The sequence below is a fragment of the Magnolia sinica genome, chromosome 4 (genome assembly GCF_029962835.1).
Source record: "Magnolia sinica isolate HGM2019 chromosome 4, MsV1, whole genome shotgun sequence".
Taxonomy (NCBI): domain Eukaryota; kingdom Viridiplantae; phylum Streptophyta; class Magnoliopsida; order Magnoliales; family Magnoliaceae; genus Magnolia; species Magnolia sinica.
Window position 1 is genome coordinate 8,364,041 of NC_080576.1, and position 18,665 is coordinate 8,382,705.

Sequence of the window (18,665 nt, forward strand, 5' to 3'; positions counted from 1 at the left end):
ACAATGGAAAGGATTCCAAAAATTAGGCAGATCCAAAAATCAGGTGGACCACGCCACATGCAAAACAGAGATTTCAGCCCATCACTGGAAGCTTTATGGGTGCCAGGATAATATTTGTTTCTACAGTTTATCCCAATAGTAATAATCTTGTGAATGATTTGGATGGCAGGTAAACATCATGGTTGGGTTAGAAAAGGTTTCAATGGCGGATGTTTCCGTTCTCACTGTTTCCTATCCCGTGGCCTAATGAATTTTGGATCCTGGCGTTTTTGGATTTTTGTTCCATTGTCAGTTTTAGAAAATGATGGACGGAGCAGATTTCACACGGGCATCTCTATGGGCCCACATAACTTTCCGTGGTCGGGGGAACAGACGATTTGCCCCATTGTTTGGGAGCAGGATTGGCTACTCCCCTGACACCAGCTCCGTGGCTGATGGTCGGTTCTCTGTGGGCCCCACCATGATGTATGTGTTTCATCCATTCGGTTCATCCATTTTTCCGATCATTTTATTGCTTGATCCCAAAAATGAGAGGTATATAAATCTCAGGTGGACCACATCACATGAAAACAATAGTGATAGGATATCAACCATTAAAATCCTCCTAAGGCCCACTCTACTGTTTATTTGGCATCCAATCTGTTGATTAAGTCATACAGGTACAGATGATGAGAAAAAACAAATATCAGCTTGATCCAAAAATGTTTTTAATGGTTAACCCTCATTCAACACTCTTTCAGTAATGTAGTCTACTTGAGACTTGGATATAGCTCATTTTTGGACTCATATTGTAAAATGATCTTTTAAAATAGATGGATGGCATGGATGAAACAAATACATCATGGTAGGGCCCACATAGCACCGACCATCAGCAATTGGCTGGTGTTAGGGGAGTAGCCAATCCGTTTCCGTTTTGATAATTTGATAAGCGGGAAGCTGATTGGCTGCTACCAGCCACCACCGACCTGGCTGGTGTGAGTACTTGTCTTGCAAAGACGATCGCTGACGCCCCTCGAGCTCCATGGTCTACTGGCGGTTCAAATGGGATTAAAGTTACGTGGCCCAAAAATGATGTATTTATCATATCCATTGGGGGTGAAATCTCACTTTGGTGTGAGTGTGTGGGACATATGTGCATGTGGTAAATAAAATAATAATAATAATAATAGTAATAGAGAAAGAAAGAAGAGGAATTGCAAATATCACGATGATCGGAAACTTATGTGACCTTAAAATGATTTCAATGGTAGACGTTCAATCCCTCACTACTTTTTTCAGCGTGCTCTACTCGATATTTGGATCAGTCTTATTTTTCAGATCATGCTTTAAGACGAGCTCACCAAAAGGACGGACAGTTTGGATATAACACGTACCTCAAGGTGGGTCCCACAAAACTTGGTAACGTCAACACACCAGCAAGCTGTGGTGTGTGGTACTGGTACACCAGCCAATCCGCTTCCTGATCTACGGTTTCGTACCCTTTTTTCCACCCTTCTAAAATTCGGCTGGGCTCGGGTCCCTGTGACATAAACCCTGTTTAAAATGGGTCCAGTCAAATCAGGCTCTCAGACTCCCATCAAGTACCCGACTATATTTAGTCAGCTCCAATCGAGTCAAGTTGGGCCCGCGAACCGGTTAGTAAAATCTGTACGTTGATTAAAGATTTATAATCATATGCATCCTGTCAGGATGGTTCAATGATCAGATATTTGTGATCGAAGCAAAGTGGTTTTCTTGATGTCCATCCATGGTAGAGCCCACCATATGCACGGTTCTGATTCATCTTTTCCCCTCTGTCATCTGTAAAGTGGGTACTGGGTAGTACGTGAGTTCTCAAACATCGGATATCGTAAGTATCAGTTCCATCAAAGCAGGAGAGGGCAAGTTGGCCTTGTACGTGCATGGCCACTTCTAAGCGAAGCGGATTAGCTGGTGTGCAGCTATGTAGATACGTGTCGTGCGAAGACGAGCGCCAACGCTCCTAAGCTTCCAACTGTAGCAAACGTTCAAAAGAGAACAAAGTTAAGTGAGCCCACAATGATGTATTTATTATATCTAAATTATTCATTTATTTTTTGAGATTATTTTAAAGAATTAGATAAAAAAATGAACCATATTCTATTCTCAAATGTACCACACTAAAAATAACAGCCAGAATAATGATTTTTACCATTAAAAAATTTATATAACCCACCATAACATTTGTTTCCCATACAATCTGTTAATAAGGTCATAAATACATGAATGAAGAGGAAAAACAAATTATATATTGATCTGAAACTCCATTGACCCCTAAAGGGTTTCAATGGTAGACATTCAATCCCACACTACTTTTTGTAGTGTGGTCCACTTGATTATTAGATCTATCTCATTTTTCGGCTCAATCCTTAAGATGAGCTTGCAAAATGAATGAAAGATTTAGAAATAACACATACCTAATTATGTGAACCACTGGACTTACTGACATCAATACACCAGGAATATAGCTGATGCCATTCCGTTTCCTTTCCCAGCAATGAGTGGCGGACGCGAATGATAATATCATTTCAAGGAACGAGCTTAAAAAGGAGGTAGATCAATGGCTCAAGTAGGCCACGCCACCCGAAACGTTAAAGATCGATATCCTGTGGCCCACCTGAGTTGGTAGTGGCCTGTTTAAACGATTTATAAGGTCTAAAATTCGTAGCTCAACCTGCACATGAATGCTCAGATCTCACACGTGTCACGTTGTGACACCTGCACCTGCGAATGGATGTGCATGGCTCCCGCAGATGTGTGGAATTACAAACGCAATCCGATAGAAGTTTATGTAGAAATCTACTCGCACATATCCTAACGTACTGATAAACGTATCTCGCGCTATGTTAGCCTTTGAATCTGGGTGTCTTCTAATGATCTAAACCGTTCATATGATCGGCCTCACTTTAAAAATGGAAAAATCAATAAATAAAAGTTCTTGATTGGATTATTTCAACCCTTTGCTAATTTGGCTCATCTGTTTTAAACTTAGATGGTCACCATGACTTATTGCAATACGTAGGATTGAAATCATAAATATGATAGTTTTTGAGGGAGTCTCATGAAATAAACCGTTTGGATCATTTAAAAAATCCAAGATCTAACGGCTGGAGTCAACGCATAACTTTTTTCAATACATGTGGATGGATTACGAGCAGGCGTCGTTTCTGTGCATGTAATGCTTCGTGTATTCCACGTGTGTAAAGTAGAAACTGCCAAATCAGCAGCCTTACTTATCTGAATGACTCGAGATTTCACAATAGAAAATGGGATAAAGTAGACTTGCTTATATCCAACCCGTTGGACTATAAGTTTCTGTCCATACAGCTATAAACTTTCAACATGTCACGTGCTTATGAAATCCAATCCGTCCAATGGGTTAGCCTCACCATGAGGATGAAATTATGAAAAAAATCAGTCCCATGTACTAATCAGGTGGGCCACATGGTGATTATGAACTGTAGTACATTATTTTCTATGGAATGGCCCACCAGATTTGTGCACAGGCTGTATTTTGCAGAAGGTGATCCGCATGGAGCGGCCAATCTATTTGACGGGATGGATTTTGCACGCACAAAATAGTTTAGGTTGGAAGTTATCTGCAGGGCGGCGAGAACTTTTCTGTCCACCGGTTGGATGTAAGTGTTTCTTTGGATAAAGGGGTCCGAATTTCAAATTAGTGGGCTGAACTGATGGAGATAATTTGGACGGCTGTAATCTAATGTCTTCTTTGTTTGTCCATCCATGTGGTTTTGTCTCTCTACACGCACACGGGGAGATAATACCCGTTGTACTTTGTTGCGGGGAAAATGTACAGGCACATGATGGGATGGTCAGGTTAGAAACCCACTCAACAAAAGATCCCATGATCCAAGGGATGCTATCAAGTTTGGTGGCGTGATTACTACGTCATGAAGGAAACCCAACCGTTTGACTGAGGGTGTAGTTCAGTACAGCCTAGGTCGGCATTCAAGGTCGGTGTTCAAGGTCGGCACTCAATGTGGACGTTACAGGCAACCCTTGGCACAACCTCAGTACGTGGCCATCCTCTGGCTCCAACTTTGGGGGAAGGTCGGTTCAAATTAAGCTCAGTCTCCACCTAATAGCCTACGTCCATTACAGATGATCCCATGTCATCTAAAAGAGAATAGATCCGAAATCTTCTATGGAGATTTTGAGATTTGCCCACGACGCAATCCCCATCTCGAGAGCCTCGTGGAAGATCTTTTTACTTGACAGGGAAAGTTGGTGGCATCAATCGTCTTTTCTCAACTATAAATAGAGAGGCTTCAATGGTAAACGGTACGTACAATCTCTAGCCCTAAACCATCATCATTAAATCAGACCTAGATTCTTGACTTAGGCATCGGAGGGCACCCGGCACAAGCCAGGGTCTCTTTTGTTCATTCTTTGCGCAGGTCTATGAGCCAGGGAGGGCTAATCAGTTTTCTGCATCAACATACTGTATTTGTGACTGTTCTTGAAAACCGAATGAATATAGAAAGAAAAAACATAGCATGGCAAGGATTGTAGTGTTTTTTTAATTGAACTGTAATTGACCGTATAATAAGATAAGGAGCAATTGATATGTATTCAAAAGGAAACTAGGTATTCAAGAGGTATTTAGGAGGTGCCGCCAAGATGTGTTCAATATTAGATCAAGTAGCCAATAAGTGTATGGGAGTATAATGAGCAACCAACGTATGGAAGCAGAAAGAGTGATCGAAAGGTGCTTATAAATAAATTGAACGGCCGAGAGAAGCTAGGAAACATAATGTGGTTGAGAAGCTCGATCAAGCGGTCGAAATATAAAAATGTGGAGAGTAGTCAAGTGGAGTACATGCAAGTGAACAACAAAAGAAATGTGGCCTATGTATGGTTGAAAGGTGAGTGATGACCAAAAGAAACAGAGCTTGACCGAGTGGAGGAATAACTGTCGTTATGAAAAGAAACAAAACTAAAGAAAGTGTTTAGAGAAGAGAATGATCTAAAAAGACTTTTCAACTAGCATAATTATTGCGGTAATGAATGAAGGTTATGTAAGAATAACTTGCAACTAAACTTTATAAATAGCAGAGGAATCTAACAAAACAACAACCTAATCTAATCACAATAATCTAAAAAACAAGTAAAGTTATCTTATAAATTTACTTTATCTCAACTTATCTTATGAGTAACAATTAATAATTAAGTAGCGATAATTCTTAGTTATAATCTTTAGTTGTTATCCAAATATACTCTCATGCGATGGATTTGGTCTTTATCAAGTATCAAACAGTTCTTTCAAGAGATGTATTAGTTGCTCCTAATGATTAATTGTGAGTATTTTATTTTGCTTGATTTGCCCTAGTATTTTGAAAGTCCTTTATTGTGAAAGACACAAAGTAACCCCTCTGATTACCACCTTATCATTATCAAATTTCGCAAGTGGTTGAATAAGAAACCAATCATCATTATTTTTTTAAAATATCATTATATATGTTTTTATCGAATCTATTTGCTTATTTTGGCTCTTAGGGTCAAAATTGATCGGCTTAAATAGAGTTGTTATATCAATTACGGGACACCTGCATAATTGAAAACAAATCGAGTAGCCAACAACAAGCACCGTTGGTGGAGTTTGTGAAATCATTCATATGGTTCCTAAAATATGGAATCATAAAAATAATTTAAGCGTAATAACCGCGCCAAGTGCTATTTTTACTCAAAGCTTGCCCTGCATGCATACTGACAAACTCATTAGGGAATTCTTAATCTTGGCCATCAACCGGCCTGAAATATATCTTTACCCCAACGCTTTTCTTAAATTCATGTAAATCTTTAATCCACTTTCGGTTCCTTCATATCAACGACTAAAGTTTCAGAACAAAGAGTCATCACATAATGCATTGCCCAAAAAGGGCTTCTTACTAGGTCTACATAAATCAATATTCCATGTTCAATGTTAAGGCTGTGGTGGCCCAACAATCAACAATACCTTCCAGTATTGACGGTGGATATCATGAAGTGGGCCACAAATGTAGGTTGAGGGTTTTGATACGATATGGTCCCATGTACCTCAATACAATACAACGGTAGATTTTCCCCCTAGATTAATTTTGAATGATGATAAGAATTGTTGAGGTCAAAATCAGGACCATCCTCCACTCAATGCGGCAGACCTTCAACGGACTCTAGTCCTGCACAAAAGAGTGAGCAAAGGAGACCCTGGCTAAGCCGGGAGACCCTCTGATGCCTAAATCAGGGTAGGGAATCTATGTCTAAGTCGAGTGTAGAGATAGGGTGTGAGATCTTGCGTACCTGTAGTAATGGGGTCTCCTGGTATTTATACCTATGGGTAGGACGATCCCGTCCATTAATCTCGGCATAATTCACTCAATCACCGAGATATTATGATCATGGAGATATTATCCGCAATCATTGGATCGCGAGGCGTATCGTGTCTTAATGACGCGTATCCTTGGGCGAGATCGTCGGTCACATCCGCATTTGGGTCGATCTCCAGGTTCGACGTATGAAGTCTCATCACATGGGCTCGGCCTTAGCCTTGGCATGCGGCACATTCATGCCTAAGCTCGGTCCCAGCCTCGGCATAGAGAGTATTCATATTCTGACCCAGCATCGGATCTTACAGACACGAGGCTGAGCACTAATAATTGGAGTCTGTCGATAGGTCACTGAGGCCAGAGGTCGCTGATTAAAGTTGAGGACAAAGATCGTGACTCAGCTCAACCATTCTCCTTCAGACAAGGACGAGGGTTCAGGTCGGCCAACCAGGATTGTAGTTCCGAGTCGCGACTTAAGAGTTGGCCCCCAACGTTGCACCTTCCTTTCGAGGCCTCGCTATCTGATTCGTGTGGCTCAGGCTAACCCCAACTGTCCTTGTACAGATTTCCCCATAATAAGAATAGTTGATGTTTTAAAGTTTATTCTTTCATGACTACCTTAAGAAGCATTTGTTGAGTAGCTAATTGCGCAAGTAAATGTATATTTAATGAAGAGTACTCAACACTTGAATTTTAGTTCTCATTGTTTCTTACGGGGTAGTTCACTTAAGTTTTGTACTCATTCCTTAAAATGATCCAATAAATAGGAATAGACGGTTTGGATAAAATACATACATCATACTTGTGACATCATGTAGCATAAGTGTTATGGCGGACTCAGATTTGATGGTGCACTGCACATACTTTGGGGCACACCATGAATGTATGCTATTTATCCATGTTGTCCTTCCATTTTTCCAGCTCATTTTAGGGGTTGAGCCCAAAATTGAAGCAAATCCAAAGCTCACGTGAACCACACCACAAAACGGTAGGAATAATAATGTCCACGTCAGGAACTATAGTGATGTTTATTTATCATTCAACCTGTTCATAAGATCACACCGACATGAATGAAGGGAAAATACAATTATCAGCTCTATCCAAAACTTTTATGGCCCACTAATATTTCAATGGTAACATTAATTTCACACTATTTCCTATGGTATAGTCTACCTTGCTGGAAAACGGATGTACGGCGTAGACATATCATAGACATCAGGGTGGACCCTCCGGATTTAAATTATCCCTTTTAAAGCCAAGTATAAAAGTGGAATTACCCTCAGCTATCAAACGAACATAAATAATAATAGTAATATATTTATAGCTAATCAACGGTGCTTACCTCCATTTACATCAAAAGAAACATCCCCTTTGCGTACTCCGTTGCTCAGTGAGCAATAGGCTTCCCCTGATAGATGTTGGTGTTTCGGTGATTTAGAAAAGGTCTGTGAATCTTACCATGATTTATCCACGTGTATTTTGCTATTTCATTTTAAGGCATGAGTAGAAAATAAAAAAGAACTAAAGAAATATGAACCTCATGTGGACCATCTCATAGGAGGATGTTGGTATTGGATAACCACTGTTAAAAACTTCATTGACTTGGAAAAACTTTAAAATAAAGTTGATATTTGTGTTTTCCCTCTGTTCAAGGATCTTCTGATGTAATATAGTTGGTTAAATAAACAAATAATTAGTAGGTTGGGCAAATAAACATTCAAATTAGTTTTATAGAAAATTTTAATGATGGGTATTCGATCACCACATTTTCCTGGGATGTAGTTCACCTGAGTCTGCTTATTTTTTGGATCATCCCTAAAATGAGCTGTAAAAATGTATGGACCGTGTGGATGTAAGAAACATACAACAAGGTGGGCCCCACAGCCAGGGAGCTCATATCACGTCCGTGGAGAAGCGTTTCTGACTCCACTCTCTCCCCATGTATCTGTACGTGTGTGTGGGAGAAAGTATCGTCAATCAGGTCACATCTTTTTTGGGTTAGCTTGTTACTCCACCCCATTACACTAGGGGCGCGTTTGGCGCAAGGTATTAGATGGGCTTAGGTGGGATGTGCATCTGGTCCTATGCCAATTCCACTCCATGTTTGGAAAGAAGGGAAAAGCTTGGAATTAGATAAGATGGAATTGCATTGAGTTCCGTGCCAATTTTACTCAATATTAGCAAGTTATGTAGGTCCCACCATGATGTGTGGGCTATATCCACACTGTCCACCCATTTTTTAAGATCATTTTAGAGCATGGGCCAAAAAATCGGCAGATCTAAAGCCCAAGTGGACCCCACCATAGAAAGCAACGGGAATTGAATACTCACCATTGAATACTTCTTTGGGGCCACATAAGTTTTGGATCTGCCTCATTTTTTAGCCCATGCCATAAAATAAGGTTACAAAACAAATGAACAATTTAAATATAACACGTGTGTTATTCTCAATAGTTTCAAATGATGGTGGGTATATCCATCCAATGTACCACCGTATTACAAACAAAGCACGAAATTAAGCTTATCCCATGGCAACAATCCCTGCCATGGCTAATAATTATGTTTTTTGAATCTCATCCCACCAAATCCTTCCCAATGTCATACCCTAAACACACCTAAGGGATCAGTACCAAGACCTCATCGTTCAAACGAGGTATCTTTCACTCGGTCTACCACTTGAGCTATGGATAGGGGTGTACATCGATTTGAATTGGGTTGAGCTGGCCTCAACTCAACTCGGCTCGGCCACTAGCTAACCTTAGCTCAAATTCGGCTTAGCTCGATCCTCGAGCCTGACTAGCCAGCTTAGCTCGATTTGATCAGTAGCTCGGGCCGAGTTTGAGCCAGGATTGAGCCGAGTTCACCATTAAGGCATTTTCACAAACACCTAGACTGCAACTTCAAAATCCTACACTGTTTTACAAACAGAAGCAATAGTTTTACAGGTACTTTATCAAACACCTTCTAAGCAACATAAAAATCAAGAAAAAAAGGGTATTTGTTTCATTCGAGCTGGATTCGATTCGAGTCGAGTCAAGCTGGGGCTAGCTCGAACTCGGCTCAAAATAATTTTCAAGCTAAAAAATCAGCTCGACTCGGCTCGAACTCATTTTCGAACCGAGTTGAATCGAGCTTTTTCGAGTCGAGTCGAGCGAGCTAACCGAGCTAGCTCGGTTCATGTACACCCCTAGCTATGGATAGTATGCAATGTCACAAAAGTCATTGTTGAAGTTCTGTGAGTCCCCTCATGAGATACTTGTATCACAACCGTACTTGGATTTGGCAATTCGGTTGTAAGACTTTCGCAAAAAAAAAAAAGAAGAAAAGAAAAAGGTTAAATGATCAAGTGGACCACACGGTAAAAGGCAGTGGGGATTGAGCGTCTGCTATTAAAACCCTTTTGTTGTCATAGAAGTTCTAGATCAAAATAATATTTGTTTTTTGTCTTTATATAAGTCTGATTGACATTATGAACGGATTTGATAAAAAAATAAATGTTACAATGGCCCTACAAATGTTTTAACAGCGAGAATCATTTTCCCACTGCTATTTGTGGTGTGGTCTACTTAAGCTTTGCATATTAATCAATCTTGGGTCATTCTCTAAAGTGATTTTGCAAAATGAATGAACAGTGTGGATATGATGGGCTATTTGATTTTTAAATTTCTTTGTAAATAGGGAGAAATAAGTAATTATTATTACTCCACCTGTATGAAATTCATCTGGAGTTACGTTTTGAAAATCGGTAATTATAAATCCTATTATTACCGATTTGAATATTTGTGCCCCACTATGATATATGTGAGTTATCCACACTATCCATCCTCTAAAAAAATACGTTTTAAGGCATGAACCCAAAAATGACGAAAATCAAAAGCTCAAGTAGACCACACCTTAGGAATATTAAGACTTCAACGGTTGAAAGCTATTTTCTCTTTAGGGGCCCACATTGATGTTTATTTGTCATCCAACCTGTTCATAAGGTCACACGGTCATGGATAAAGTGGAAAGAAAAATATCAGTTTGATCCAAAACTTCTGGGATTCTCAAGAAGCTTTCAATGGTAAGAGTTCAATTCCTATTGTTTTCTGTGGCGTGGTCCACTGGATCTTTGGATTTGCCTCATTTTTTGGTCAAACCCTAAAATAAGTTGGCTAAAGGAATGGATGGTGTGGATAAGACAAAAACATCATGATGGGCCCCACGATTTAACAATTTTCTCATCAGGAGATGTGAGGAGTGCTATAAACGAAAGGTGGCGGTCAATGGAAATCTAACTAGTAACTCAAAGGTAAATAATTATTACCCAGTTATCTTGAATTATCTCTGTAATTAGAAAATCAAACGGCCCCTTAATACATCATTTTGAGTGCCATGTAACTTTGATACACTTTGAACCGTTCCTCCAACTCGGAGCTCGAGGAGCCGCAGCTGTTGTCCTCGCACGTCACGTACCTACACCAGTACACCAGCCAGATCGGTGGTGTTTCCACTGACACCAGTATATGGGCCACACCATGATGTATATGTTTCATCCATGTCATCCATCTGTTTTTACAGGTCATTTTACACTATGAAGCTAAAATGAGGTATATCCAAATCTCAAGTGGACCACATTACAGGAAACATTGTTGAATGAGGGTGGATTATTAAAAAACATTTTGGGGGCCATAAAAGTTTTGGATCAAGCCAATATTTGTTTTTTTATCTTCATCTGCGCCTGTATGACCTAATCAACAGATTGGATGTCAAATAAACAGTATAGTGGGCCATAGGAGATTTTAATGGTTGATATCCAATCACTATTGTTTTCATGTGGTGTGGCCCACCTGAGATTTATATCCCTCTCATTTTTGGGATCAAACAATAAAATGATCTATAAAAATGGATGAACATAATGGATGAAGCACATAAATCATGGTGAGGCCCACCGAGCACCTACCGCCAGTCACGGAGCTGGTGTTAAGGGGAGTAGCCAATCCGTTTCCTCCGAAGTCATGCTGGTGGAGCGGTATTTAAAGGGTAGCGGATTGGCTGGTGCATCACGCACCAGCAATATAGCTGCTGTTGGTAGCAAAGACGAGCATTGACGCTCCTCGAGTTCCGAGTTGCACGAATGGTTTAAAAGAAATCAACGTTACATGGCCCCATCGTGACATATTTATCACATCTACACCATTCATATATTTTTAGAGACCAATATAAAGTATTATTCAAAAAAATGAATCATATCAAAAGATCATCCAAACCACACCACATTAAATGTGTACCATATGCCAAAGCTTTTCGACGGGAATGGATTGGCTGCTCCCCATACCCCGGCCTGGTGGCTGGTGGTCGGTGCTCCGTAGCCCTCCACAATGATGTATGTGTTTCATCCATTTCGTTCATCCATTTTCACTGATTATATTTAGAGCTTTGTCCAAAAACATAAGAGGGATATAAATCTTAGGTGAACCACATTAGAGGAAAACAATAGTAATTAGATATCCACAATTAAAATCCACCTAAGGCCCAATGCACTGTTTATTTGACACTCAATCTCTTGGTTAGGTAACATCAGCTTGATCCAAAACTTTTATGACCTCAAAAAGTTTTTAAAGGTCAAAGTTTATTCAACACTGTTTCTTGTAACGTGTTCCATTTGTTATTGGGATATACTTCATTTTTTATCTCACATCATAAAATTATCTATAAAAATATGAATGTAATGGATGAAACACATACATCATGATGGGGCCCACAAAGCACCCGGCCACATTAAAGGAAAACAATAGTTATTAGATATCCACAATTAAAATCCACCTAAGGCCCAATGCACTGTTTATTTGGCACTCAATCTATTAATTAGGTAACATCAGCTTGATTCAAAACTTTCATGACCTCAAAAAGTTTTTAAAGGCCAAAGTTTATTCAACACTGTCTCTTGTAACGTGTTTCACTTGTTACTGGGATGTACTTCATTTTTTATCTCATATTATAAAATTATCTATAAAAATATGAATGGGATGGATGAAACACACATATCATGATGGGGCCCACAGAGCACCGACCAACAGCCAATAGCTGGTGGCTGGGGAGTAGCCAATCCGATTCCTTTTTGACTGTCTACGGCAGGCACACATGCTGTTCAGTCTGATCCGATTTAACATGGGACCTAGACGATCAACGGCCCGAATCACGTGCCACGTTGGCACGAAATGGAAAGTAGGATTCAAAATCAAAATCCATCTGCCGCGAGTCGGTCCGGCATCCCTTCCCCGAGAAAGGAATGAAGATTCCAAAAAGCAGAGACATCGACAGCTGCCGCTCGTGCTGCCGTGCATGCCAGCTCCCCTCTTTCTCTTTCTGTCGACGCGAATTGGCTGATGACACTTTCACCAGGTATATCCCTGCTGGCACGAATCTGTGGGGCCCAGAGTGATGTTTCTACGTTATCCACTCCGTCTATCCGTTTTCCCTTATCATTTTAGATTAAAAATCGAAAAATGAGGAAGATCCAAATCTCAAGTGTACAACACCATGAGGAAAAGGTGAGGATACTGATGCCCACCGTTGAAGCTTTTCTAGGGGCCATGATGTTTACTTTCCATCCAACCTGTTCAGAAGGTCACAAGGAGCCGGATGAAAGGAAAACAAGAATATCATCTTCCTACAGAGCTTCTATGGTTTCCAAGAAGTTTCAACGGTAAGCATTCAATCGTCACTATTTTCAATGGTGTGGTCCACTTTAGCCTTGAATATGCTTTATTTTTTAGTCAATATAATTAAAATGATCTGACAAAACTAATGGACGGAGTAGATAATACAAAAAAAAAACTACGGTGGACCCTGCGGCGTCGTGCCACGGGGGATATCGCTGGTGATATGGTCACCAGGCAATCCGCGTCCTCTCTCTGTAGATCTATCGATTTTTAACGCGCTTCTAGGCAAGGAGAGATTTAAGAGTCGATTCGCATCACACGTGCCAATATACCAGGAAAAGGTCCAACTGAGGGCCATGATCGGGTGCATCCTACCTTTAAGAATACCCTCATCTAATAAAATAGGCTCATCCACAATCAGAACGGACACAATCGAACTGTGAAAGTAACCATCCGTCGTTTGTTTTCTGGATTCTTTTCTCCAAATGTATTACACTATGACTGGCCTTTTTTATGTGCAGGAAATATATATGGTGGGCCCCATTCAATAGATGGTCCGGATCTATATCACACATGCCAACCTGCCATAAGTGCTCCGGTTCTCCTCTTGAATATATCGTCGTACGAATCGCCTTACGATTTCTGAAATAGAAACGGAAATACTACGGTGATTCGCACGAGTAAAGATCGAATAAATGAATCGCAGCCCATGTGCTACTGTGACATAAATATACTGGATCCATGTCAATAATTAAATGGATTAATCCAATATAACATAAATAAGATCAATAAAATCATCTCGTTAGCCATAATCTTTTGCATTAAATGGACGGCTAGAAGTGAACACACGTGAGTTACATACGAGATACACGATTCATCTTAAATCCAGTAAAAAACAGAATAAAGAGGATATCCCACCTGATACATGGAAGAGATCTCTCCATACGTACAATACACTAGCACGTGTGCCGAGATCCACCTCATCAATCTCCCCACGCGAATCGCCTTACTATTTGCGGAAAAGAAAAACAAACCATCAAAACCAAAACCTCTTGCCCTTTCCCTCTTTTCTCGCCCCTTTCCTCCTCTTTTTCTCCCTTTCTCCTTTTCTCCTTCTCTCTTCGCTCCTCTCCTTCAGATCAGAAAAAAGAAAAAAAGTAAAAAAAAAAGACGAAAATTCGAAATGGCTTCTCCTCGCGAGGAAAACGTCTACATGGCGAAACTCGCCGAGCAGGCGGAGCGCTACGAAGAGATGGTGGAGTTCATGGAGAAAGTGACCGCGGCCGTCGAATCGGAGGAGCTGACGGTGGAGGAGCGCAACCTCCTATCCGTCGCGTACAAGAACGTGATCGGTGCGCGCCGTGCGTCCTGGCGCATCATATCCTCGATCGAGCAGAAGGAGGAGAGCCGCGGCAACGAGGACCACGTGGCGACCATCCGCGACTACAGGTCCAAGATCGAGTCCGAGCTCACCTCCATCTGTGACGGCATCCTCCGCCTTCTCGACACCCGCCTCATCCCCTCCGCCTCCGCCGGCGATTCCAAGGTTTTTTATCTGAAGATGAAGGGCGATTACCACCGTTACCTCGCCGAGTTTAAGACCGGCGCTGAGAGGAAGGAGGCTGCTGAAAGTACACTCTCTGCATACAAAGCCGCCCAGGTTGGATTTCTCAGATCTCGTTTTGTTATTATTATTTTATTGTAATATCATTGTTGTTTTTTTTTTTTTTTTTTTGAATTTATTTTTGGGATTGTGGGTTAGGGTTAGGGTTTCCTTTAAATTTTTTTTTTTTTTTTAATTTTTTTGTAATTACAGGATATTGCAGTGGCAGAGCTGGCGCCAACGCATCCGATCCGGCTTGGGCTCGCTCTCAATTTCTCTGTGTTTTACTATGAGATCTTGAATTCTCCAGATCGAGCATGTACACTCGCCAAACAGGTGATGGGATCGAATCTTTTTTTTTTTTTTTTTTTTGGTCTTTTTAATATGTTAAAGGGTTTGGGGGTATGATGATCTGAGGCGTAAACAAGATCTCGTTTTTGGTTGATGATCTTGATTTTTTTTTTTTTTTTTCAGAAATCGATCTGGGTTTCTAGGGTTTCGTTCTGTTCAAATCAGATAAAAAAGAGGTTTTCTGGATCTTAGATCTGGAATTGCAATAGGAATTATGGGGGCATGGTCTTTCCCCAAGGTCCCTTTTTGCTAACGTGTGAGGTTTTTTTGTAAGTGGGGTCGTTATCGAGTGATCACAACCGTTGATCAGGTGGCCCTATCTAAAGATAGGTGGTGATCCAGAAATTTCCCTGATTTGATGTATGGCACTTTGTTCATTGATCGTGGTCTTTTGTTATACTTGTATAACAGAATGGATCGTCTTCAACCCTGCGGATGCTAACCTCGCATGCAGCCCCATCTTTCCCACCAACATGTCTACCCGATCAAAATGTGGGCCCCACCATGGAAATCAACTGGCTCTGAAATCAAGCCGATCCACCCATTTGGGTCACCACTGTACGGTGAGTCAAATGGTCGGCGCCCATCCATTGATTTAGATGTTGTGACCCGCATGATGAGCGAACCTGCTTGATTATTTTGTGCCATTTGGTCTTATGGTAGGGCCCACTGTTTTCATGTTTTGATGGAAGTGACACGTTGGCAACAATGATGGGACTGCATGTTAAGTTACCATGCAACCAGCTGTAGCTGACCAGTTCTCCTCCTATGAAAAGTCTTTTCTTGGACATCAAATAAAAGCAGCCTGGAAGATTCCTCACCATTCCTTATCTAACTTGAGGTCCATCACGTCGACATTGTGGATCACTCAACCTTTGGACCCCACATGTAAAAAAAAAAAAATCTACATTTTCTGCACTGCTGGACCCCATGATTCATCTTGTAACAGATCTGGTGAGGTTTTCCCAAAAGGATTGAAATTGTCAATGTTCAGATCTGGCGAAGGTTGTTACCACGGGCGTTTACAAGAATGTATTGTAATTGTCAATGTTCAGATCTCTGTTCTGTAATTTCATCTAAAAAAAGAGATCTCAAGTACAACCAGTTGGACCATTAGTTATGCCTCACCTAGTAACTTCCAACCTTTCATGTGTGTGCTATATCCAACCTGGCGGTATCGGGAGGATCACCTGCAGCAGAATTAAAAAAGAAAAAAGAAAAAGAAAAAAAAAGGTGGTATCCACTCTTTGGGTGGACTATTCTTTTATTTTGCTGTTATTTATCAATGGCTAGTAATTGTTTTCTATGGTGTGGCCCACCTGATGGTAGATAGGGCTTTTCTTTGCACCAAGTGATCCTCATGGTGGATCCAACCTATTGGTAACGCTATGTCACATGCACTTAATAGTTTGGAAGTGCTCTACTGGGTGGAATACCTTGTGGGCCATCTGATGGGATTTGGGACCTCTGTTTTTTAAAAAGGTGGTTTTTAAGAGAAAAGAAGACAATTATATCCATTTATAATAAACCATGGATTTGAGACTTTGTGACTGCTTCCAGTTAAGTGGGAAAGGACAATTGAGAAAAATTACTCAATTGTCCACATTCAGTGGATGCATGTGGTCTACTTGATGACATATTCTGATTATTAAGACATGGAATCGACATGGTGGGAGAAATCACGGGATGCCCTGATTTGTTGGAATGCAGTCTGAGGAAATGGATGGTTGAGGGCAAAATGCAACAGCATGCAGGGTGCTTAACCACAAAATTTCCCCATTTTTTTTTTCCTTATTTGTTTTTTCCCCCTCTGTTTTATTAGGCATTCGATGAAGCAATTGCTGAGCTGGATACTCTTGGTGAAGAATCGTACAAGGACAGTACTCTGATAATGCAGCTCCTTCGTGACAACCTCACACTGTGGACCTCAGATATGCAGGTCTTGCATACATTCGTCTTATTTTGTGCTTCTTTCTGTGCATTTTTGGTTTTGCCTTTCAGTCAGATGATTTGTTGCCGCTCGTGTTTCAGGATGATGGGGCAGATGAGATCAAAGAAGCCCCCAAGCGTGAGGATGAACAGTAGGAGTAAGTTCAATTCGGTTCCGGGTTAGGGTTTTGCTTCTCCACTTGATTTCAAAATATGAGAAGATGTGGTTGTCGCTGTTTCTGCCTTTTTATTTTTTTAAAGTTTAGGAGTTTCAGCTCTCTCAGATTACCTGACCTACAAGGTACCGAGTTTTGTTAGACTGATATTTTTATTTTTCCTGTGCGTGTGTTTGTGTTTTCTTTTCTTTTCTTTTTTACCCTTTTTTTTTTTTCTTCCCCTATGATAAGTTGCAGCTGTGTTTGCGTTTGATCATGTTTGGAACTCTGGTTTCTATCAAGTTATTGATGCCTTGTTATTGTCTATGGGATTTAATGGCTTTCTTTGATGTGTGGATTGAACTTGACACTACCTATACTATAAATGTGTCTATTGGAGCCAATTATCAAGTTTCACAGTTTGATTGGATTATCACAGCCATTCAAATCAGGTCTGCATAGCAGACGGTAAGGTTGTTTTTTTTTTTTTTTAATTTATTTATTAAAGGAACTCCTATGGTCTATGTTGCATGACCTGAAATGCCATTCACCTTCACCAATCATGGTTATTTGGGCCCTGACATACCAAGGTATGAATAATTCGTGCTGGAATGGATTGCTTCTAACTCTACAGCAAACCCACCTTTGAAATGTTGATCAATGGTGAAATTGTCAAAATGAAGGTTGTACTTTAAATGGTGTCCGCGAATCTGAGGGATTGAGTGAGTGGTGAAATTGTCAAAGCAAAGGTTGTACTTTTAACAGTGTGGTGTCCAAGAATCTGAGCGATCAGTTTGTCCGATGTGCAATTGTTCTCAGACCATTTTGAGAGGCGTATAATCATTGTAGCCTCAAGGTGAAGTCGAAAATAAGACGTTTGGAGGGTTTAGCAAGGTTTTGGGAGGTAAGAGTAGACAAACCGTTCTAGGGTTTGGGGTGTCTGTCTTGTAGGGATGGCTACAAATGGGGAAAAACAGTGGGCGTTTGAAATCTGTGGGTGGATGTTCATTTATAGTGGAAAACCCTAGAATGAGGGGTAAAATGTATTTCCTTTAGCTTGTTAGGATCCCTTTATTGGTTAAATCCAGGTTTTGCCAGTAGACGCATTTTAAACTGGTTTGGTGTGTAAAACTTTAGTTCCAATTTAAAATGTGTATTCGCAGGCTGGCTGACCCTGGATTGATCAGGATAGAAGCAGCCTAATAAGAAACTAAAAGTAACTAACAGCTTATAGAGAATGCTGCAATGGTGCAGGTTTGGGGTGAGAACAAAAAGGCCGTTCAAGTTGGGGGAGCAGAGTAGGTGAGACCTGCCTCACTCAAGACAGTGTGGTCCTTACTGCGGGGCCCACCTTGATGCATGTATTCTGTATCCACACTGTCTATCTGTTTTTCCAGATCATTTTAGGTCATGATCCCAAAAATCAAGATCCAAATCTCAGATGGACCATACTCTAGGAACCGGTGGTGATTGAACTTTCTATAATAAAAAACTTATTAGGGCACACCTTAATGTTTCCCTGATTTTTAGTTGGCATCCAATCTTTTGATAAGGTCACATAAGCCTGGAAGAAGAAAAAAAAACAATGTCAGCTCAATAAGGTGGGCCCCACGGTAAGGGCCAATGTTCTGAATGTTGG

General features: G+C 40.7%; 1 protein-coding gene across 1 annotated transcript; it reads left to right on the plus strand.

Annotated features, from left to right (window-relative positions):
• The first annotated feature begins 14,068 nt into the window (after window positions 1-14,068).
• Window positions 14,069-17,351, plus strand: LOC131242336 (14-3-3-like protein). Its single transcript, XM_058240921.1, has 4 exons — window positions 14,069-14,648; window positions 14,805-14,927; window positions 16,765-16,881; window positions 16,974-17,351. Exons 1-4 carry the CDS (start codon window positions 14,172-14,174, stop codon window positions 17,025-17,027), a joined length of 771 nt encoding a protein of 256 aa, XP_058096904.1. The 5' UTR covers window positions 14,069-14,171; the 3' UTR covers window positions 17,028-17,351.
• The last annotated feature ends 1,314 nt before the right edge of the window (window positions 17,352-18,665 follow it).

Excerpts from the sequence above, each read along its gene's own strand:
- LOC131242336 (XM_058240921.1), top strand. The coding sequence starts at position 14,172 with ATGGCTTCTCCTCGCGAGGAAAACGTCTACATGGCGAAACTCGCCGAG. Across the intron at positions 14,649-14,804 it reads CTGCATACAAAGCCGCCCAG|GATATTGCAGTGGCAGAGCT; the intron begins GTTGGATTTCTC and ends TTGTAATTACAG. Across the intron at positions 16,882-16,973 it reads TGTGGACCTCAGATATGCAG|GATGATGGGGCAGATGAGAT; the intron begins GTCTTGCATACA and ends CTCGTGTTTCAG.